The sequence below is a fragment of the Mizuhopecten yessoensis genome, unplaced genomic scaffold (genome assembly GCF_002113885.1).
Source record: "Mizuhopecten yessoensis strain PY_sf001 unplaced genomic scaffold, ASM211388v2 scaffold9399, whole genome shotgun sequence".
Lineage (NCBI taxonomy): Eukaryota > Metazoa > Mollusca > Bivalvia > Pectinida > Pectinidae > Mizuhopecten > Mizuhopecten yessoensis.
The window spans coordinates 1312478-1338134 of record NW_018408028.1 but is presented as its reverse complement, the minus strand read 5'-3'; the positions used below and the strand labels follow the sequence as shown (position 1 = coordinate 1338134).

Genomic DNA, 25657 nt, shown 5'->3' with positions numbered 1-25657 from the left:
ACCACCATGCTATCTTGGTTGTTCACTGTGTAGTTGAGTGCCAAAACTGTACAAGCAAGGATATATACTGTGTATGTTGGACTTACGGATAGTTCGTAGTCTGTAGTTATCTTCTGTAATCTGTGCATACGGTTGTGATATCATTATTTTTACTTGTGTTATTTTAGAAGAGTATTTATACAACAAATACGTCACAGAACTACACCTACCCTCACGTGCGGAGTATTTATACTATCTACTAGTTTTATTTTGTCATCTTCGCTTTCGTCGTCTTTATATTCTACACAATGGCCACTACTATACAGCAGAAGGACACAACTTACACAAAAATCTTTGTGGGTGGACTCCCCTACCATACGACAGACACCTCTCTCAGGGAATTCTTTGATAAGTTCGGTGATATCGAGGAGGCTGTTGTGATCACGGATCGGCAAACCGGCAAAAGTCGTGGCTATGGATTCGTAAGTAACAATTAGATAATTAGTAGTAATTAGCTACAAGATGAGACATAATTTAGTAAAGTTTTGATTTTTAGTAACAATGATATGATAATTGAAGGACTTATTTCACAGCAATTTGATATGTTGTTTGATACTTTCAACTTTCTATTATTCATTCTTGGACACATTTGACGACATTGGTGCCTTTCGACAATTTTTATTGCAAAATCGTGCAGTCGTACCTGAATTTCAATAATCAATGCAATTTCGAAAGTAACTGCTTGATTTGATCATTTATTTAAATTGTTTCTCCAATTAAACAGCTAGGTTGGTTATTAGGATAACGTTTAGTTACCCTTCCTTTGATGCGAACAATTACAAACCACAGGAAACCTCGTCCCGTTACATCAGATTTAGACTTAACATTTCGCCTCTTGTAAAATATCGATTGTAACGATTTGGTCTCCAGAACGATTTGACAATTGGCAGCACAGGTAGATTTGTGGTAGATTTGTGGTATACCTACCTGTCATAGTATTGTCCTCGGTCATTGTAACAAGAACTGACACTACAGTACATAACGCTACCCGTAATACCTTTAACAAACAACTATTGTAACACATCGAGTCACAATCTGTACTATACATCAATATTTTCTTGAAATCAACAGACAAACCCTTCTCTAAATTTGAGATATTTTACACTTTTCGTTTAGGAAACTTTAAAATCGTCTGGAACATTTGTGATACCGATCTTCTAAAGTACACGTTTGGTAGACTAGTACCCGGTGCTGTAGTACCCAGTAATCTGACCGTGGCTAGGCCACTACCACTAAGTCTAAGGCATTGAATTCCCTTTATACGTATTCAATTAAACTGTAATGTTGATCGTACACTGCCTTGTACATATAAACACCATTGTCCAACTACGTAATATTTTAAATGTTCACGGCTCAAATCACTCGCCGTCCTAGCATCAAGCTACCTTACAATTAGTAGTGTTTGCCTTACATTAGGGAGAATTGGGCAATACTAAAACTTTTCTTTAATTTAAAATATAGATGACGTATTAATTGATAGTATGTGTATGTCTGTGTATAATTACAGACAAGTTCAAGGTATTAAACTAAAGAGGTTTATAATTAGCAGGGCTAAACAAAACAGACTTTAACCAAACTGTTTTATGTCCATCATTTGTGGGTTGTTAATTGCGGTAAATCACGAAACTCACGTCCATAACTGATCTTACACGTGTGGTAGACGATCTTACACGTGTGGTAGACGATCTTACACGGGTGGTAGACGATCTTACACGTGTGGTAGCTGTGTGATCTGCCTCTCCGTCCCTCGTGCACTCGCATATGCATTTACTACACGTGTACCCCTTCACGGTGTGGACAGCACTTACCGCTACTCAGTTGTGCACGTTACGCCTATCAAGGGAGATGACAATCTAAATAGCTCTGTAGACGCATACATTATTTAGTTATCATACGAAATATTGATTAAAATCTAAAGTCGTTTCTCACTGTTTTATAGGCCTACGTTCGGGTGTGCGACCCTTTCATACACGCGCCGTAGTCTGCTGCAATGCAAAACACGTGCTGTGTCTAATAATACGCATGCATGGCTCTGGTATTTTACATGTTATCTTTGTTAATTATATTGTATCACGTCAGATTTAATGTTACGAGCAACGATTCTTTGTAAGTAAAAGTGTATGCGTAGAGGTAGTAAGACATGCTGAGTGGGGCCCCCAAGAACCTTAATGACTATTTTCGTTATCAATGCTCCGTTGAGAAAACATAGTTTTATGAAACACCATTATAGTTACCTTTCTGTGGCCCCATTGAGGTAAATTGCGGACTACCTAGCACCGTAAAGCAGCGGTTATCGTGTTGCGGTCTAACGGTGTTCCTTTCTTCTTGCAGGTAACAATGGCCAACAGAGAGGCCGCCGACAGGGCGTGCAAGGATCCTAACCCCATCATTGACGGGAGGAAAGCGAACGTAAATCTCGCTTACCTGGGCGCGAAACCACGTGGCATCCAAACAGGTACGGCTCTCACTTTGTTATCAAGTATTTTATGAAAAGTTACCTGTGTACGTTGATAAGCAAACCTGTATACACAGGTAACGTACCTGTACTGTTTGTTCACCTTTACATATTGATGCATCTGTGGAATATCAGGATTCCATGTTACAGTGTTTTTTTGTTTTGTTTTTTGTTTTATTAAAACGTCTAGTCCGTGTCGTGTTCGGTATTCTAGGCTCTAGATAAACTGACTTTGCTCTCTGTATGATTTTCCAACGAACAGAAGACCTCGTGGACTTACAGATACGAGTTATCTACCCGGTAACACAGCCTTAACTGATATTTTTCAACACACGCACATTGTAAACTTAATCCAATTCAAACAAAAAAACCCATAGAAATGCACTGGATTTTCTTTATATTTTCGCGAATTCCCACGTTGACATTATTTGGTGAAAATATATATATTGTATTTAGAAAGGACCTTCAAAATACGACAAGGCGTTCGTCTAAACCAGTATGACCCTCCCAGTATTGAAGCCTTTATTTAGTGTTGTGAATCTCGTGTGAAGATCAGTACGGGTATTTAACTCTCCCGTTAGCGAAATCTAGCAGTGTTGACTGAGTATGAAAGACAGCATTTTGTAGGTGGGCGTGAGTTTCCACGGTCGTAAGCCGAACACCTAACTCTAACACTACTGTAATACTACTGAAATTTAAAACCCAGTCCACTGAACTTGGGACACGTGCTCACGGGAGGGTACGATAACAAGAGACGGAGAATACTACTGACATACCAGTATCGTCAAACTTAAAATAGCAATAAAATACGTTAGTTAGTTCAAGATGCTTGAACCACTGAAATTAAATATTGAGATTAATAAGTTTTTCATGAAAAAAGGCATTAAACCACAACCGTAAGCCTTTAATATTTTAAAAATTACATTAAGTAAAAAATAACTAAGCACATTTCAATACAGCATGTGTGATACAAAGTGCATTCCGCAGTGCAAGCGTCTAGACACATGAGTATATAAAACTCTATAACACTGTAGGGTAGGAGCGTTTTACCCCGAGTTCATTTCTCACAGTCAACATAGGTAAACTCCTCTTTCAAAACCTTGACTGTAGAGTATACAACTGTTTAATCTTTAATAATGATACCGGGTGCACACGGTTTTTACGAGGTCTGATTTTATTACACAAAATCCCATTAATGTGAGGACCAAACACCTGTCTTACCAACAATCTAACAGGTAAGGATGGTGACTCATACCATCTACAAATGGTTGGGTTTGAAATAAACTTTAATAAATGAATTTTCCGTTTGAGTAAGTTTACGGTTAATGGCACAAAACACACACACACACATGTGCATACCAGTAAATTCACGTATATGTGTTTGGGAATTTTAGAAATATTCATTTCTTGACTAAAGAAGGCATGTAATACCCTCAGTACGCACACGAAATGTGCCCAGTGTATTAGTCGCACTTGTGTATTGATTATATTTACCTGCACATTTTGAGACCAAGTGATATATCCAATTTGCTACTGGTCTTTTAGGTAGTATTCCTCGACCCCTTCGCGCTGAAGTCGCTTTAGTTGATTATTGTACACAATGGAATTCTACTAAATAAAATTGTCCTTTACAAACCACCAAGTTAAGCCCCAACTTTCTCACCATTGTGACTACATGTGTACTGGGTGACCGTGTTGTGTAGGAGAAAAACAAATGTAAATAAAAAAAAAGGTTTTGGAAATAGAAATCTTAAAAAAAAAAGAATGTGTAAAAATCCCGAATTCTATGAATATGTTATCAACACAAGAGATTGAATTGTATAATATAGATAATTATTATCTGAATTTACCCCGATGAAAAACTTTAAAACTCGAGATTATACAGACCATCTGTTTGTCGAGTATGTTCCCATAGTGTTGGGGTAATTCTCGTGATCTATAAACAAGCAGCACATGGCAGTGATATTTTTGAATCTGTCCATATTCCAAGGTTTTGAGATTAGACGGTTTCAAGGGATGATATGCCATATGTTAAATCTATCGGACTCTTAGGTCCTTGCTGCATAGTTTCTTTTCCCGTCAAATACAAAAACACATACACCGTACTCTGTGTCAAAGGTCAGAGGTCATTACTATTCGTTAGAAGTCGTTTGTATAGTCGAAGTCGTCGAAATTCTAAGTACAACTGCTGTAATAAAGCGTCTAACTGCTATCTGAAATGTTAGCTTAGCCCCGGAATGATAACGGTGTGGTTAAAAGCTGGCCAGGACACGGTCGTATTTCACTTTCAATTTGAATGACGGAACCAAATTCCCAACGAATTTCTGTCAAAGTGAAGTTTGAGTTCTATTGTGTACGTTACTAGATATTGTACTACTCAACAAAGGGGCGATAAGTTTGCGTCTATAAACGAACACAGTTCTCGGTGAATTTCATACATGTATGAACAAAGGCGTAGAGAGTTCATGAGCAGAGAGTCACCCGAGCATCGCTATCGGACCGCTACCGTGCACCTCTAGAGCGCGCGTGCCCGAATAACAGCACGCGCTAAGCCTCATATCATGTTTAGTGTAACATATCGGAACAATGGAAACAACGGAAACAATACCCCATAATATAGTGTCCTATTTACTACGTGTAAAATTATAACTGGCTGGAAATATATTATTGAGTTATATTTTTGGTTACGACAGTTTATAACTAGACACCTTTGTTGGTTCTAATAAAAGTGATATGATATACACCACACGGACTAGTTATTCGGCTGTATTAACAATGATAGGTTCCATTATATTCAATAAGTATCTGGTTTATGAACAGGAATCTCTCGTGTTACAATATAACACTTGGTAAGCTGTTGTTAAGTAGGACCCTACTGACTTGTAATGTAAACTCTTTGGCTATAAATACAAATCGCACTCGACCACGCTTCTAGGATATAAATAGTTGTCTCTATAACTAGTGTGTGATATCAAAGTCGATTTAAGCTAGAATAATTTGACTATATCGCATCTCATCTCGTATTATTTCGAGATTAAGCTATTGTTTTGAACGTTCCTGAAGCATCGACGGCGTTTCTGTTCTGATAGTTTGACAATTGAGTGTGTCAATTCACAACTCACCAAAAGGTTTCTAAACAATTACCGCTTGAGAAGTGGGAATTTGTTCTAACTACTTTGTCACATTGACGCTTATAGTTTTCAATTTCTTGTCACGTGACACCACTCGCGTAACCGGTCAGTCAAACGATCCGTTTTCAGTTTTAGCACTTAAGGTCATGGCATTAATCAAAATCTTTTAGCAAACCAACCATCCGTGAAATTGTATAGCCCGAATTAAGGTATTTCTATATGACAAGTCTTTACGTGTACGATAATCCGTACTTAGGAATTAAGGCTATCTGCAGTTCTTTAATCCAAATTTGTGGCAACATGATATGGAATATAAATCTCCATAATTAATAACGGAGTCACGTGGTCAGTATTCAGGATTTCGGTAGCTGTAAAGACGATAAAAAGATCAGTTATTGTAAACACGTGCTAAATCCTCTATACCAGTTCTATAGAAAATCAAAAAGATTTGTCGGCTTCAAGGCGTTAATGCCTACTCTTGACATAATACAGAAATGACGAGGTGAAAAGTTCAACAATAATTCGATCTAGATATAATTTTAAAACACTTTTAGTTGTATTAACCATGATCACCACAATTTTACCTGTAGTTATAATTAGAATTTTAACAATAATTTCGATTTAAGTTCAATTTAAATACTATTGTTATTCTACTTTATTAAAGTGTGACATTAAGTAAATACACCGAATTAAGTTCAATGTTAAGTACTGAACGTCTAGTCTGTCATAGGCTCACGAGATGTAATTGTCGTATCAAAACACCAGAGTACACAAGATCTCGATGCACACGTTGTAATTGATACCATATAAAAGTGATATGTTTATGTTCCAATCTTAGACAAACTAGCAGAAAAAAAATCATAATAGTAATTTGATTTACAGTTCCCCTGAACTGCAGTGAATATGACTACAATAAACTGTAGTGTAGGGGCCTATAACTTCGTATTGATGATTATGTCTGTCAAAATCTAAATTTATCAAATAATGTTTAATCACGAAACGAAAAAAACTTGTACATGTATATGACACTATGGCAGTGTGTAACAACACTGTCTATGCCACGTGTAAGTACATGTATATAACACTATGGCAGTGTGTAACAACACTGTCTGTGACACGTGAAAGTACATGTATATAACACTATGGCAGTGTGTAACAAAACTGTCTGTGACACGTGTAAGTACATGTATATAACACTATGGCAGTGTGTAACAACACTGTCTGTGACACGTGTACCTGGTAAAAAAACCTTAACCAGATCGGTAGACATACACGTCCCATGTCAAAAAACATGGCGAACAGCCCATGGAGTTACTTGCCCTTTGCTTTTTCTTTTGACTCCATCAACTAACTTTTCTTTTGACTCCATCAACTACTCCATCAACTAAAATGTTTCCCACCAAAGTTGAACTTTGCCTCACTTATAGGCTAATTGCAAAATGCACTCTAATTAAAAATCGTTCAAGCTTTTATATTGATCGCTTTTTGTAAATTCTAATTGAAATATATCATAAAATTCTCATTAGATCTCCCGAGGCCTGTAATGACTAACTAGTCGTTTGCCATGGTGACGCTTGCTTCACTGATCGGCTAATTGCAAAACACGCGCTAATTAAAAACATTTAAAATTTGGAAATTTTATGTCTGACGCCTCTGAAAATCCAAATAAAAATACTAACAAAACGTTTTCTATTTAAACAACATTCCTAATTTAAGATACATAGTAATTGTCTTTGTAGATTTTGGTAGTCAAATTGATTCTAAATAACACAACACATGAATGACTCATTCTACACTATTAACGCATAAGTTTGATAGTTTGTATACATAAAATAAGGAACCCATACATAATGGAAAATAAAATCACCATTCTATAAATATGACATCAAAGTGAAGTCAGTAACAAATGACAGTATATACAATAGGCCAACCAGTCAGTAACAACATATGCTATAGTGCAATATTTACATAAACGTACAGACTAACGAGGTCACCCATATCGGCTGAGATTTTTAAAACCTTGAACGTTACGTAGAAATGGAGTCTTAGTTCGTCTGTCACACTGTACTGGGCCCTTATTGTGCTTCCAAGGTCAAGCTATGTTATGTTGCAATATATTACTTCATACTTTCACGAGCGGATTGCCTTCGTTGCTGATAACTTGAATGCAGTTTCATTTGACGGCATGTTCGATACTTTGTTTAGTATACAGGAAAACCATACGCAATACGAACTCCTGTTGTCCGGAAAATACGCTATCCGGATATTTTACAAAACTGTCCTAATTCATAAGATATTGCAAAAAATAAATGCCATTCGGAACACCTCATCCAGATTACAGTTATTTTCATCAATGATGACCAAATCGGCCGAGGTATTCCGAATGACAAACTGCATGAACCACCTTTGACATTTGTTTTAAAATCATGTTTATCTTATTGCAGGAATTCCACTGGCCATCAAGGGACTACCAGGGATACTGCCGAGCCAGTACGGGTCAGTATCCGTTTTCTGCTAAACGTTTTCTGTTAACACATTAAAACAATGAACCATACAGACATGCCTAGTTAGCAGGTTGGGATTTGTAAGGGGAGTACGGGAAAACCTAGGACATATGTAAGGTGGTTAGTTGTTGGTACAGGGGTGATGAGGCGGGATCATAGACGCCAAACTACAATACCTTCGGAAACCGACAGGGGTGGTAAAGTAACATAGATCATGTCGAAGGGAAATACTGCTAAATTTTCATACAAATATATCATCCATTTTAATTTTGTATCATTTATAAATTGATGACCAAACCGGTTATTTTTCATATTAGTTAAAATCTTCTTGCGGAGAAATATCACACTTGAATTGACCTGCGTTGTCTAATGGGAATTCCGTCTCGAATAAGGTTTAATTCGTGTTCAATAATTAATTCGCACCTTTAATGTATGTAGAAGTAAAGATTGACGGGGATTGATCAAGTATGTCTTTTGTCACTTTATAGAGGCTAGGAATAACTCCACTGAACTGTCGTGTGACAGCGATACCGCTACCACCCATGACCGGAAGTGCAGTCACTAACATCCGGAATAGGGCTCGATACCCCTTTTTCCGGACAAAAATGTTCCGACCTGCCACAAGGCTCGCCCCAAACAACACATAAAACGGTGATTCTGATTGGCTGTTTGACTGTGACGTTTGATGTGTATTTTTGGTCATTTCTTTTTTCAAACTTTCGTTCCTTTTGCTTGTACAGAGTGTGGATATCCTATGTAATACTCTACTATGTCCTTTTTGGTAATTGAACTTTGAACTTTTGAAGTTGTTATCATAATTGTTGGGTGTTTTTGTAGGATATGGAATGATTTGCTGTATTAAAAACATACTGTGATTTATTTTGGCATTTTCTCTTGAAACAATTCACAGTGCAGTTTTCTAAAGACAAATTTCTGTTTATTATCATACCCCCTGTGTGGTCTTTGTTTCTTTTAAATAACCCTTTCACCCCTAGAAAACTCTTTCGAATAGTCTAAACAATGGATAGTTGATTTCTTTTTGTGAGATTTAGGGGTGATTGGGTTGAAACCAAACATAGAGTGGCGTGTTGATGCTGCACACGTTGTGGAGACAAGTTGGGGTGTTTTACTACTAAAACGTCCATTACGTTACTTACTAACACCGTCCGGATTCATAGTCACCGGTTCCGACCCCTGCATTAGACACTGTAGTTAAGCGTTCTTGACTCTTTTCACCGGTTCCTAACCTTGTATTTAGACACATGTAGATAGATCACCAGCTCATGCATATCATATTTATATAAAACAAAAACAACTTTACTAAGATTTTATTTAATAGATCATGTACTTCATTAATTCACAATAATCCGGATATTTTCACCGGTATCTGTGACCGTTTAGATAGTGTGGGTACGTACGTATTCGCCAGGCCTCGATGTTTTAGTTTCTTGCTTCTGACTCGTTAACTATTTGTACGTACTTACACCAGAATGACGAATGTAACGCTGGCCTTGTATTCAGAGTTCTAAATCTGTCATTGATAATGTCAGATTTATTTTTAGCTATTGTTGTTTTTGACGTGTCTGTGATTAAAAAAACTACATTTTCCCAATAGGTCTTGAGTTAAAACATAGTTAGTGCCCGGTCGGTTTAAGATGACGAAGTTTAACTCAATGAAAACTAGCGAAGTATAAGTGAGTGTGTTCCACATGCTGACAGCACGCGCCAAGGGGTCCAGATCTCGCGCGCATCACGTGGTAGATGCCAGATAGGTTATGATGGGTCCGCATGCTGGGATCAACTTTACAACAAATTTCAAAGACATGTATATTTTTCCTAAAATATTCAAAACTAAACCAAATGTTGGAAGCTAGCGGGAGTGGAGGTATGTTTAATGTAACAGAGCTGTAAGGCTGTATGGCACATGCCAGACAAGGGTCGGAGTCTCTTGCCCCAGGCACGTGACACCATAGGGAGGGGTAATTTACTCTGGAAGTTTCACTTTTAGCTCCCCGGTAGATCGCACGCGCGAGTTAGTTCAGGAAAGTACAAACGCAAGTGTCTTTTGTCTGTTTGTATCGCCCAGGAAACTCCGAATATCTCGCGATACCACGTTGCACGAGAGAAATAGTGGTAGAGGGAGGGTGTTCCGTTTAAATGGAAGTAAGAAAATACGACAAGTCGTAAACTAAAAAAAGGCAGTGTCGTAAAATTAATTTATATTTTGCTATCTTGATCATTTTCTATCCGGAAGGTTTGGGTGTGAGATTAGAAACAGAAACAGAGTGTATACGGGGTTGGGGGAGGAGGGGAGAGATTGTACATATGCTGTTAGCGTTGAGTACTTTAGCACTAGAATATGTTTGATAATTAGCCAGTGCAATGAGTACGCTTGTACACCATTACACATGTAAACATGGGAGTAAACGCACGGCAGTTAGTGCCATATTGTACCTCTTGGATATACTCTCATCAGAGATGAGGAGGATTATGAACACATTCCTAAACTTCAACTTTAACACATCCTGAGCTCCCATTTCCCTTGATACATATCGGATGGGATGTACATTAAAAGTGTAACATTAGCGAGTAGAGTTTCGGTATATATGTTATAAAACGATATGATAACATTTTGTTATTGAAATCACGAACACAAGTCTGTGATAAGGAAATACTCATTTTCCATCAGGAACAGTCAAGGGGACATTTTTAAAATCAAATTTTACCTCATCATGCAACTTTAAAACAGATAACACGTGTTTGAATGTTATTAGATTTACACGCCGATATAAATTGCATTTAAGTAGAACGAGAATGCATTTAAACTCTCAGACGAGAAAAGCAGTCTAAAATTAAACTTTAAGCCCCATTTTACCATAGTGAAGATAGCATTTATTCCCATTTTATCAGATTTAAAAGAACTTTAAACAATATTTAAAATCAGAAAGACTGTTAAAGTTCCACAAAATGTACAGAATTTAGAAAGTCAGAGCCTATTTTATTAAGTAGACGAGGTGGTATGTAATCTTTAAATAGTGCATTATGTATACAATGAGGAATTCATTGTTCTTAATATGGGTCTATTTTAGACTGAAGTCGGATAGTCATATACTATTATAACAGACTATACTAGGTGCTGGAGTATAACACTTCAACTTTAAAGAAAAAAAAAACGTAAAGTGTTATTCAAACGTAAATGGAACTAGCCTGAACTCCATGTTGTTAATCTTCGATATGAAATTGATATGTTGACATTATGGAGAGTTTAATCTCACTTGTACCAGAAGTATACAGCGTTGTGTTATATTCTATAAATAGTCGGTGTTCTGTGAACCTTTATAGATTTAAAGTGGAAAACCAGACATATAAATGATAAAGGAGGCAGGTTTTCCCAAATCTTTGAATTGGTCTCTCGTATCATATGTGAAAAAAATATATCTGCAGTACATAAAATACAAAAATATCCGGGCAACTTCTCACACAGTTGATTTGTTGTAACATATGGTATAGGCTAGAGAAGAGTTTTACATGTGAATTGCATACTCGACGTTCAAAGGCAGAAGCTGAATGATGCCGAGACCATGTGTAAATATTTGCAGACACGAGTTTAGCATGAGCTTCCTGTTGGGTTCTAAACTGACCATGTGTTAAAAGAAAGTCTACATGTTTACATATAAACGTGCATATTATATCTCATAAAGCTTAGCAATACATGTACGGCAGATCAGGCTTGGCAATACAGATCAAGGATCCGGAATTTACTAATATTCACACTGTGAATTCGGTGCGTTCCGGTAGGTAAGAGATTCACGAATCAAAAATTATCTACTGCTGTTTATTCATCATGAAAAGTTGTTTATAAACAAAAGGAAATCTCCATACTTTAACAGCAGCAAAGCATTCCAAAAGGGCAAATAAGTCCAACGGATTTAGCCAGTTTAAATCGAGACAATTATTTGTACTCGATGTCAGCTACCATCTTGATTCCGCTTCATTTAGTCTGACACGTGACAACGAAGTATCAATGACCTCGTCTAATTAATACACTCTAATTAGGTCAAACTCCACTCACCGAAAACTCCGTCAATTAGCGGGAGATCTGTGAGAGCGTGTCTCTGCGGGCACCTGTCTCTGCTACTCAAAGTCTAACCTCTCGAGGTCCCTGCCACTTCGTGTCTTATTTACAGGACGTGAGTTAGGAGCTATTTAATGGCCTCGACTCGGTCAATCGTGTGAATCTTCTTTCAGCAGTTTAAACATTCTTTATTATTCAATTTCTGTTTTCAATTAAAAAAATCGAATTATTTCAAGGTGAATTTAATGCCTCCTTAGTAGTTACTCCCGTGGTATTTCGTCGCATTTCAAAATTTTTAATGGAAAAATATTAATAAAAAATCGACTCAAATAAAAAAAGCAATAGTGTGAGGGAAAATTGCCAGGTAATACTTTTTATGAATTTGGCTCGTGCATTTGTCTTTCTTTTAAGGTTAGTGTAATATATCAGTCAATGTCTGCCTCAAGCTCTTAAGAATCGAATCTCGTTTCTACGATATGTAAAACTCGAATACAATTAAATAAAACGTTTTATCTAAGGGAACATGATCAGGCATTGGTCTTTTAAGTGTCTCCATAGAAACGCCTGGGGGTCTATAACCGGATGTTAGTTGTTTCTCTCCAACCGGATGTCGTTAGATAATCAAATATTAACATTTTTGGTGATGTTTGCACTGGCACTGCCGTTGTGTAACGATATGCTACCCGTTTCTTTATAGTGGCCAGAAGATAGCAATCTTTTGTCCTCCCCGTTCCTCCGGAAACCTTTTTTTTGTGCATGTTGACACGATCAGACACGTCATTTTTGATAATAGGTGTTGGGGAGCCCTGTGAAGGTGTAACGGGATATTGACATGTACGGTTACATAATGTTGTAACATAAACAAATTCTAACAGATGCCTCCCCACCCCACTCCACCCCACTCCACCCCACCCCACGTCTTCCTAACCACTGACCAAAGTTTCTTTTATTTACCATATTCGACAATTCTGATTTGAAATGATAATTTAACAATAACAGAACGTCTGGATCGTCGGCAATCTCAGTCCTGACCTTATAATACTGTTTATAGTTCCTATCACAACACAAATAACTACTCTGTCAATAACGCCCCGATATAACCAGCAGTCTATTCTTCTCGGCATTAAATGTCACTTTTACACTAGGTTTCCAAATATCGGTATACCCACAAGTAGACAGAATTGTTCACTGTTTTGATGGTTTGTATGCAATCATTTTCTATATGTCGGTATTAACAATAACGTAACCCAAAATGGCCGCCTTACCACCCACCCGGCTAGAGTTTTTAGAATACGTTTTTTTGAAAGTCAAGAGGTTTAAGTTTTATTTTTCTAGTAACCATAATACATTATAGTCCCACAATGAAGAAATGGAGGAACTCTGAAGAGTTTTGTTAATCACAATATACAGTACATCTAGTTGTGGCGATGACAAATTTACAATACATACATCAGTATTGCCTGCTTCGCAACACTTAATGCCAACGTTGATGAATTATTGTTCTAAACATGCGCATGTGGGAGTGCCACTAACTACCGCGTTGTTTACGAAGTAAATTACCCAAGTAGATTCAGTATCAGGGGAGATAATCACTAAAAGCATTTTTGTTCAATGTCTGGCGTTCATTAGCGCGTGTTTGTGGTCACTCTGTGTCAGTGTATGCATGGTCGAAATGGACGTAAGGCACAACTAATAACTGGCCTTCATTATACCCCGACCCCCAAGGAATAAGCCGACCCCCAGAGGATTTTAGTGTACCTTTCGCTGATCACACACCCCAGTGATAGGCAGGACTACCCAAGTTCCAATAATATCCCCAATAGAATACGATAGGAAGCTTGACATATCTTGTTTACTTGCGCACTTAAATCCCAGTCCCACCCCCAACGGCCAACGAAAAGACCTCTTACCCAATCGCCGCGAGCCTTCGAGGATCACTTACCGATGCTCGCATGCTTCATACAGAATCCATAAGTACCCACGCGGGATGTACGTTATCCGACTGCGGTGTCCGACAAATCGCCCGGGTATTACAGATACTACTAGCTGATCTCATTAACACGACCGTAGTTTATAGTTACTCTGTAGCTCCCAGATATAGGACTAGCACCCATCCCTTTCCTTCTCCCCTCTCAAAGGCTTATAATGATACACCAAATTAGACACACCCCACGGAGAAAATACTGGAAGCCAACTGTTAGGTTCCGGTCCGCTACCGCGTTCGACATAGATTTATTAGACCGTTAAACAGTTCACTTTCTCTGCTCGGCATTCTATATATTACTCGTTATTATTGGTAGCAGATTTATAGAAAGGGGTCGCTATCGAGGCACTGAAACACTGAAGTAAATTATTTAAGCCCTTTATCATTATAACATGCATCGTCCACACGTTTCAGCTAAGTTATGGGTTTTCGGTCGTGCACAGATGTATCCAATATGTAAGAAATTCTCGCCAGGGTTCCGGAATAGGGTTTTTATCCTTCACTGAATTAAGAAAAGAAACGATTACGGTACAATTCCAGATTTGTTCGCAAAATAAAACGCCCAAATATATTTCTGATTAAAATTGTGTTGTCGAACAAGAGGGTATTTAGCCAATAAAATGCCAGACTGTAGCTTAAAGCCACTACGAACCATTTTCTTTTGAATTTTAAGATTGCATTCAGTTTTTAGTATAAGTAACTTACCATAGGAACCGATAAATGTTGATTGTCAAACCTCCCGTATTATCTCGCGATAAGATGGGAGATTTGGAGCGCCTTGTTGACAATTGTAACGGACCCGTCTTGGTCAGACACTGAAATGTATCGTAATCTACTCGCTTAGAAAAACTCCGACAGTAGAATTAACACCTTTCATATTTAAAATTCGAATTTTTCTTTATAATGAGATTTGAAATCCCCGTTATAACTGGTAATCTGTTACACAGAGTCTGGGTTAGTGGGGTATATAGGTGTCACCCCTAAGTGTCTCGATGGTCTCGAGAACCAACAGCTTTTACACGAAGCTAAACTATTCTAGTCTTACCAAAATACGCGCATAATTTATCAAAATGTTCTTAAGCGGTTACTTTCTATAAAGGCAGAATATCAAATCTGGTTAAGTTTTAGCGGCTAGCTATGGGAAACATTTAATGTATCTTTAAAATTTAGATATCATATATTTCATTTTAAGACACAATGGATATATCTAGCTTGAAATTTTTAAGTCAGCTGCTCTCAATCACGGAATGATTTAATTCGTTTTCAAAAGTGATCCTTATCTTTCACCGACGTAAACCTTTCTTCAAACACAATGGTATCATTCAGCCTTTAACAGCCTCTGTACCAGTCAAGGAGAAGCGACGCCTAACTTGATAAAACAAAACGAAAGTTCTGTCTGACTGTATGAGCAAATCATCACGGGAAGGAGTACAATACTCAACATCGGTTTCCGTTAGAACTAAATCTCATTTTTAACAGTAGCCAAATAAATTAAATAATACGATCATTTCGACATTTGCTGGCTGAACATCCATGTACCTATCGCCTGGAAACACGATGTTCTGTAACCATTGTTGTTGGCGTGGTAACGAGACAAAGAGCCAATTAAGTGATACGAGATGGTAGTAATTGAATGTTTTACACGTGCACGTGTTCCTGCAAATTCATGCTCATAAAAGGTGTAGATACGAATTAAATCAAATGGGTTATTGAAAGTCAAACTTCCCCCAAATCTCTTTGTTTTAACCTAAAACTATTTTAAACTACACAATCCAACCCTGACATAGCCCGGGATCCCTATGCAGCAATAAAGTACGTGCAAAATGCGAATTAAAGTTTGGAGATTGAATTTCTGATAGGTGTTATTTAACAACAACGGCAGACCCTTACTACGTGTTACATGGTTAGCTCGGTGTCTAGGCAAGGGTATCGCCATACATTACCGCTATAATAAGAAATTTGTAGATGGGATTAACTGATTTTAGTCGTTTCACAACACACTGTACGGCCCGAGTGCATAGGCTCTAGACCTCCATCCTCGCGGAGAGCATGCTTGTAATTTCATGCCATATGACTTAGCGATATAAACTTCAGGTATTGTTAGCTTTGTAAAGAAAGGATATTTAGTCATAGAATTTTTATAATTGCCGTACTTTTACTTATTTCCTTTTCATTGAGATTTGAATTATACATGTTAGATACTATTTGTTGGGATACATATTAAACATGGTTTAGCGGTACTGTAAGTGATTTTCAAGACTCTTTGAGACTGACTGCTATGTAACAGACTTTCAGGTTTTACGAAGAACACAGTCGATCATACCGTTTTTATTTAACTTTTCGCTGTGACCCTTGTGGAATCAATTAAGGACACGTGAGTTCAGCTTTAAATAAATATAGAAAAGGAATCGATGTTCCAGCGTACGAGGACTGTTTACTTTTCGACCGACCTTAGCCATGATTACACGTACCATAGTGTATATATATCTTAAACCAGTCTTCCATATCATTTACTTAAAAGCTTTAGTTAAAAATAACAAATTTATCTTTCATTTTATCCCGTCTTTTCTGTTACTAAATATTATCAGATTTGTCTGTGTGTATTTTGCTGTGAGACTGTTCCAGCGCCACCCTTTTACATGGTGAGGGTATTTCTATAACACTTTAACTTACTTGCCTTGGTTTTGATAGACTTTAAAAGATAAATTGAAAATATCTTTAAGATAGCTATATAGATACGGTCTGCCTTATCACATTTGTAGAAGTCCTAGATATAATCTTGGCCTAATCTCTATTGTGCAACGGGACACGTAGAACAGCCGATGCCTGTAGCGTATACCATGTACTGACTGCTGTTCCATCGTAAATCAAACCCCCCTCGTTTGTAACTGGTATGGTTAGACATGCTCTCATCATGCTATGTAGAATGTTGATATCTGTATCACTACATTGCAATATAGGCCAGAAATGGCTGCACATTAAGGAAAAAATACCAATATTTTCATTTAAACGAAAAAACATTAAACAAGACACAAATGAGTGTTGGTTCTAATTTGTCATTTCTCAAACATCTAAAATGAATGGTTATTAATCCAGTAAAACTTGGTAACACTTAATACGACAATTTCGCAGCAAATAGGTAAACCGCTAAAAAATCAATTCTACAACATGTTATTGATATAAAATGTAGCCGAAGGTCTACGGTTTCAGCCCACCTGAGCTAAGTATGGGCTTTTCACTGCCGATCGAGCTTCCTATTCGTTCACAGGAACCGTTGACACAATATGTTTATACTTGCAGGAGAAAACAAAAGTATGTGAGGTTCAGAATCCACATACAAGCTTGACCCAATACCTAGACGCCACCATGTCAGCTTGACAATCGTACCCCAACATTCGTCTGAAACGCGCATACATAAATGAAAACCGCTATACTCTGAATATCATATTCGACAATTGCTAGCTACCTTGCATTACATTTGCTGGAATTTTTCCATATCTCATATCATGATTTTTTAAAAGCGGGGAAGAAGCTGAGCTGGATGTTTCTGTCGATGTTAACGTTGAATATTACCACTCCCGCATATTGACATACTGTTCATTGAGCTGGAGGGGCACCTTTCACTAACAATGATCGACCAGAGTGCTAATTATTCCATTATACAGAATAAACAACAGATGCTTGACGGCAATTCTCTTGTACCTCTGAAACCTACAAGGTAGACCAATGCATGTGGCTGCCAACAAAAACGGACGATAGACGAACGCCATTGACCGGCGCGCTGTGGTGGAAACAGTCTGTACGGCATGACGTGAAAGACAATGGTTTCATGTTTGAAAGGAAAGTACACGGCGGACGGTGTGGCCATTAACTATTGTTTAAGGTTAAGGGTTTTAGTTCAGATTGTATGAAAAGAATAAAAGATCGATGCTTTAAATGGACAATTGACCTTTTAATGGCCTTTCACATCAACGGTTAGGTTTATGGCTACTGGACGACGCGAATGTACCGATATACGTTTACACACAGACGGGTATTTACTGTGACGAAATTTCTAGACGTCCGAGATCTAAGAAAACATATCGATGATTCATTGTCTGATTTTTCTCAAATCAAATATGGTTGAATGTTAGCCTCGTTACGGTGCTCCCATCAACACTCTCGGCCTCACGTTGTTCCCGTGTGATCTAACACTAACAGACAGAACCGGATTAGGTCCCGTCAAGCAGTGAATCCGGATTTGATAGATTGGAAAATATCGATCAAAAATTCCGTTGCAAACATGCAAGATCTACCGGTGAAAATATCAATACAGGTCGTGATGTAACACAGCAATGTGACGGCTCTGAGGAAGAGGACTAGGCTCTATTCAATCCGCCAATCAAACGTCACGTCTTATTTCATCGTAAGATCGCTTTATTATTGACCTGACCAATCACACGTGATGTTGCATTACAGACAAACCCTTTGATACGTAACAAGAATACCTGAATTAGATGTCGATATGACATGAACGGGTTTTGTTTCAAACACTATTGAGTCCCGTGGTCTAGTATTTGTAGGCAGAACTCGTTATCTTCACACACACGGGTCCATTACCATGCCTAACGATTAGTATTTGGCTTAAATTGTATTTTCCATACCAACAGAATTTCATATAGAATAATAAGTAGGTCATGTGTCACACAGGTGCTATTTTAACTTGTTTACCTGTCAGTTTATAATGAGTAGATATTCGACCCTTTGAACCACTTCTCATATTGCATTTGAACAAATTATAATTCGATTTCAAATGAATATTTTCTCTTTGGACTTTGATATACTATATAGAGGACAGACTGACCGCACTAACGACTGTAAGTCCTAGATACATTGGGGTCTTCATATTGATATTTAATGGTTTGATAATCTGACCTGCTAACAGGTATGACTGGCATCTCTGAGCTGGGCTATCGACCATTAGGTCAGACAGTTTAGGTCTGACACGTTGTCCAGGAATCCCTCCGCAGTACAGCGCTCACATGTGTAGGTCCCCCTATTGTAGCGAGGCTATGTTGACGCATCGACTTTGTAATCCATACTCACCGTGTGATAATGACCAGTGGTGAAGAACAACTGACCAAAGGTCATTTAATGTTCAAGATGCCAATCTCAATTCAATCTGGATACAGTTTGCTTTAATATTTTATATAAACTCCATGATCTTTGTATATAGTCGAAAGTCATTCGAACTAAACCAGGCAATAATCTCGTTCAGTGTTTACTCTAGGCTCTATGATCGGTAAAACATTTTAAGTAAGTGAGGTTTTTAGATATGTCTAACGAAACTTGTAACGCCTCGAAACTTTAAAAAGTTTGAATATCCGATATATGAGGTCATACTATTGACTGAGGGGTTTAGATCATTGTGATGTCTGGGTTTTAAAACTAAGTAAACGGTGATGTGTTGGATTGTATTATGACGGGTTATTTATGGAACTGGTCACCTTTTACACAGCGAATAATGTGGTCATTTTAACTTGGATCTCGTGGTCGGTATTATCAAAGTGAAATTGAGAGACAGGATAGCGAAATATGTTGGAAATGTAAATTGGTTTGTGAACAAAGATTTAAAATTTCCGAGTTAAAACTAAGAGACTGAAATTGTTATTGGATTATAGAATATATCGTTACCTGGGTAACATTATTACATGTTCCTTATTTGAAGTTTCCCTACATGACCCCGTTATAAAATAACACACTTTTAAAGCAGTTTACTCAGAATGTAAAAGAACTGAATAGGTGATACTATAAAGATATGTACAAACCCATGGACGAATAATCGCGTACTTTTACTGGCCATGGGGACGGTCATACGAGCTCTATAATTACAGCTAATGAATCATTGCTTATTTTGAGGCATAAAAACAAACAAATTGATTTAAACAGAATGACAAACAAGAGAAGGATGATCATATATCGTACCCGATAATGGTAGGGCTATATCGAGCTCGAGTCAGATAATAACGACGTCCCATTCTTTGTATGGGTTGTGTAACACTGGCGAACTATTCAAGGTCAGAATAATGCTTGTTATAAGTCTGGGCCATTCAAATGCTTTGTTTGTCTTATTTTACGCCTTTGAATCTTTTTGCGCTTTCCACCACTATTCGAAAGTTGGCATTCATTGCATGTATTCACCGATGTTATTGGCTATATTGATTTACACTCGGTCACTTTAGAGGTCAAACATACAAATTGTTCCAATACAAAAGACCTTCAGTTGATTGTCAACGTTGTTCAGCCATATTTAGTGGTTTCCTTGCTGATGTATCGATACTACTTCCGGTCCGTTGGTTTCGGCTCTGTTGCGTGTTTGTTTAGGATGATCTCACACATTTATTCAGGAAAGTACCCCTTCCCGCTTTTTCATCTTTGGACAACTCCGTCGTCTGGTCGACTAGGTGACAGGTCAGCTCTCGACCAATCCGCATCGATGTTGTGTTGACAATCAGATACAGCCTAAAACTTGTTTTGAAGCCGGTTCTCTGGGTTTCTGCCATTTATATTTTAACAACATCATTGCGCCTTTAAACCTCTGTTGTTATGAATCAGACTCTGTCTCTTAGCTCAATAAAACCATACTGTTGTAATACCATAGGTTTCCGACACCATACAATAGTCAGAAATCTTAATTCTCATCATTTGCATTACGTCACAATAGAATCTGCTTAAATCACCCAATCTATGAATTAAACCTATCCCAGTGTCAAGCGTTTGATTGAGTTTTTCGAGTTGCTTCGTAGTCCCTTGTATCACCTCTTGTAGGGCTTTGAAAAACAAAGGGATACTTTTTTTCTTACGCTGTGTGTATGTCGATTTTTCGACCCCTATTAATATAATAAAGCCCGTCCAACCATAAAACACTGGATTTAATCCTCACGTTTAAGTGTGTATGTTTGACGGAATAGCCTAGTGCCGCACGTATATATCACAGATTTGATTGGTTTTCTTGACCGTTCTGAAGGTGTGTTCCTTTTACCTCCCCGGTATTAGGTTCATGCTAAATGTTTTAGTATTATATGAAATGATTGTAAACTCACTTAATATCATAACGTAATGGCAAATACTCTTATATTCTATAAAACTGTATGTTTAATTTCATTTTCACCATTAATGAAATCAGAATGTTAATATAACGTTCTCGTTGGCTGTTAAAGTTAAAAAAAATGGTTGTATCATATTCCGAAAAAAGGTGTTTGTTTCTTGAAAAATAGATCAATAATAATCTGTTTAAGTTGGTATTCAATATTAATGAGTTGAAACGTTTTCGATACAATATGCTCATCTGGCACCTTATTTATTTGAATTTGCCCTTTATACATTGCAGGCTACCACAGTACGTATACCCTTCAACAGCTTACCTCTCAGCTGCAGCAGCGACATCGCCGAGCCTCCTAGCCTCGATGCAGCACAGCAGTTTGAGCCCCACAGCGGCCACTACGGCTACCGGACAATTCATTGACTATAGTGCCTATGCTTCACAATTCGCCAACAGCGCGTACGAGTTTCCTTACACCACCTCGGCGAACGGATTCGTGACACCTGCTGCGGCATACACCTACGCCATGCCACAGACCATGGCCGCCGGTGGCCACGCCATCCACTACCAGCCACAGCAGATTCAAGAACGAATGCAATAATAACGGCTGCTTCAAAGAATTTTAGAACAATACTATTTAGGAATGAGAATGACCAAGGAAATATAATCCTTCTCGGTGATAAATTAAGTAAGGAGAGAGAGGTTTCATTCAATCACTTGGATTCAGACTATGAACGTGTATTTTGGACACGTCAGAAAGATGTTACCTTGCATTCATTCTATCTACAAACACTATCGAAATTGCCGCCGCCATAAATGGAACTTTTCATTTAACATGTGCGTGCGCATGCCCATTTTAACCATTGATCTCTATGCAAGTAACATACGACAGGCTGCAAAGTAATGTCACTTATATATGTATTTATATGACCGGAAGCATTGAAGTATGCCAATGTGAGTTATATAAGGTGTGCGTGGGAGTCTGTGAGAAATGTGGGAGCGAGAGATGTAACAGGACAGAACCCGTTACAACATCAGTTTTGTACATTCGTATATATATATATATATATAATTATTATCTGTATCATTAATATTATTATCATTATTGTCAAATACTTGTTTCTATGTTAAGCTTTAATAAGCTCCTTTATGTTGTCAACGTAACCATACAGTTCAATTATCATGTTTACGTATAATATATTTGTTACCATGGCTACAACGTCCAGCTGCTCAGCCTTGCCGGTTTTCAAGGTCATACAAATTTTTCATTTTATCAAAAGATCACATCAAATGTGATTTATTCTTGACAAAGGCATAAAAGAGAGAAGTCTGATGCATATTCAGGAGTCTTATTGATATTCACAAATTAAAAAGGAATAATTTAATTGGCTGTTTGGATATGCACCAGTTCAAATCTGGTAAGGGGATACTGATAAAGGTTTTAGTCTAAATATGTTATAAACGTTTAGAAAAAAAGTAGTCAATATTAATCATTTCCTACATTGTAGTAGTCGAAGGTAATAAATGACCGTAATAATACATTGTATATATATTTCATAACTCATCCATAAATTGATAATAACTGACATATTTAGTATAAAATGTATTCATCCATTTTCATAATGTGTAGGCATATGAGTATTAATAAAGTATTAGAATAGTATATAAGATTACAATAGGATAATCCGGCTAGTAGTTAATCCGGCTAGTAGACAGCAGTTCAATGCTTCAAAACGTCAGAAGATGATGTACTGGTGTGATACGACTTAGAGTTAGTGAAGCTGGCTAGTAGAGAGCTGCCCAATGTTTCAAAATGTCGGACGGTGTTGTACTGGTCGAGGACACTGCGCAACCATTTTCCAGCCATTAACTTAAGATTTTGACCGTTGTTTCTGATTTGACATTCGATTTGAAGCGAGTCTTGTAAGTGCTATATTGATATTACAACAAATTTAACAGCTGAATTCTACCATTGCAATCTGTCAAAATGATGAAACTTTTTAACGAAAACAATCGACACTTGAAGCATACACATAATTGTAGAAATAAAGGGCTATAAGTCTAGTCTTCAGTTGTCCAATGACGGACATTTTCTTAAATGATATCTATGCAAATCGTTTTTCACACGGAACAAACAATTCTTTCCAGAATTGCAGGAAAAAAATTGAGTGCGTAAAATATTTTCTAGACTGACAAATTTTAATGAGCTACCCCCACCCCAATTAGATATGTAGTGCCTTCAGTTATCTAGCAGGAAATAAAGTATTTATCTAAGGAGTCCCCACAGGAGAGGGAACATTTATGTAAATCAAAAGCTTTTTATATTTATTTTATTTTATAATTAAGATAACACGGAAATGTCTCATCATGACGTCATTGAATAACATTGATATAAAGCCCCATATTTATTATGTGTTATACACACTACAGAGCGAATGATAAATAGCGAAGCGTGATTGGTTCGTTCAAATCTCGACATTTGTGACGTTGTAAGCTTGTGTAACGGTTAAGTGATGTGATAAAAGCAACACGGAGGTGATAAGGATGAGTGACACTTTGAAGTTTAAATGAGATGATGCAGAAATTGGTTGTACAGTTGTCACATGATTGTGATAAAGTTATATTTTTATTTCTATTTATTAAACCTTTTTGAATTTTGAATCTCAGTAAAGATGAAGGAGTGTGAGTTGAGGGGGTTTCATCGCTAGCTTAATACAATCAAACATTGACTTGAACCCTGATCAGTTCCTCGTCCGAACACACATTCACCATGCCGCTTGATAAAGAGATGTGTTCCCACCGAGAACAAAGATACATCAAATACATATATATCAGCTCATTTATTTATTACCAAGACCGGAAGTGACATGTTTCTCAAACAGATGCTAGTGAATTGTTGGACATTTCCTGTAGAGCTTTCCTCGTAACATGTGTCCACTGCATTCCACAATGTGCCACTCTAAACAGCTCAGGGTTACATTGACACTGTGTCGAACACAATGACGCCACGGCATTCAGTGTATCATATCCATATTCATCTTTCCAAATTAAAAAAAAATAAAACATTGAAAAAAATGATAAATAATTTGCTACAAATAACGTAACAAATATCAATGTTACAAATTTTGATATATTTGATGTTCCGAGGAATGGTTCACGTTCAGTCTTATGTTGATATTTAATTTAGAATAGATTAGGATACTTCCAATAAAGGCACACTACTAACGTCATGTTACGAGCAGGGCTTAGTCACAGAGGAGAAACATCTCATTTCCTTTCTTAATGAAACCATTCGACATTTTTCGTAGCGCAAATTTGCATATACGACTTCGAATGCTATTCGACATTTTTCGTAGCGCTAATTTGCATATATGACTTTTGCCGAATGCTTTAATTTAACATGACTCCACCAAGATCTATTTGTTGGTCTGTACTATTTATTGTCGTTACTGCTTTGAGAAGCCATCACATGTATGTAAAAAAGCAGGGGCAAAATATTTGTTATTTTATTTATTACCAAACCGTCGTTATTGTATATAGCGAATAAATATGCAAATCTGATCACGTGACTATCTAATTTACACTATTGTACAAATTTTACTTACTTGTTAATTGATGAACTTTAGTTTTCTTTTTGATGAAGTACTTCTGTTAGATTTATCAAGCACGTAGTAATAACATTCAAATCACTGTCTTTAACAGTTAAATTTTTATCCATCTTTTCTCTTGTTAATAAATTAAATCAATATATTTATTTGCAATACAATCTAAATATTAAAAAAGATTGGTACACCTGTATTAAATTATCTTAGTTTAGTCGCGTGATCAGTTTTAGAAGATGTATCATATATGTAAATTTTGTTAATCCATAGATGCATCATTAAATAAGATATATTGTATGTAAATTTAAATTGAATGGCTAACTTATAAAACAGAACTAACTAAACTACGAATCACTTGACGATCAAATCTCGTCATTTATCGTAAAGTCTCGCTTAGTTATCGAACATTATTTAAGGTATTTAGTCAAATCAGTACTATACTTGAGACGGGCAAAGTTCCTGTATGTAAGCATAATTTACTGTTACGATCAGACCATTTATTATGTTTAAATTTACCTATGTTAAAATCATGAACAAATAAAAATGCAAAATGTATAACATTGTCGTTTTTATCATTCCAGCTACATCTTAAGTCTCTGGTTAGACCTTCATTAGCATCATATGTCTGAGAGAACGGACAATGTTTCCAATTACAGGTTGTGACACGTGATGAAATCTCCGTCAGGTGCGGGCACTGTATCTAAATCACCTTACTAGAATGACACTGTCCGTCAGTCTATGGACATGTTAGTGTACTGACCGTCAACTGTGTACGGCCTGTAATTG

The 25657-nt window shown here is 37.2% G+C and overlaps 1 protein-coding gene across 1 annotated transcript; it reads left to right on the top strand.

The window, feature by feature from the left end:
- Nucleotides 1–25426, top strand: LOC110458025 (RNA-binding protein 24-A-like). Its single transcript, XM_021509568.1, has 4 exons — nt 1–461; nt 2371–2494; nt 8070–8121; nt 21558–25426. Exons 1-4 carry the CDS (start codon nt 288–290, stop codon nt 21868–21870), a joined length of 663 nt encoding a protein of 220 aa, XP_021365243.1. The 5' UTR covers nt 1–287; the 3' UTR covers nt 21871–25426.
- Nucleotides 25427–25657: the final 231 nt, after the last annotated feature.

What these genes read in the sequence shown, in the direction of transcription:
- LOC110458025 (XM_021509568.1), top strand. Translation starts at nt 288, where the DNA reads ATGGCCACTACTATACAGCAGAAGGACACAACTTACACAAAAATCTTT. An exon ending in ACCACGTGGCATCCAAACAG is followed by an intron (nt 2,495 to 8,069) that starts GTACGGCTCTCA and finishes ATCTTATTGCAG; the next exon opens with GAATTCCACTGGCCATCAAG. An exon ending in ATACTGCCGAGCCAGTACGG is followed by an intron (nt 8,122 to 21,557) that starts GTCAGTATCCGT and finishes TATACATTGCAG; the next exon opens with GCTACCACAGTACGTATACC.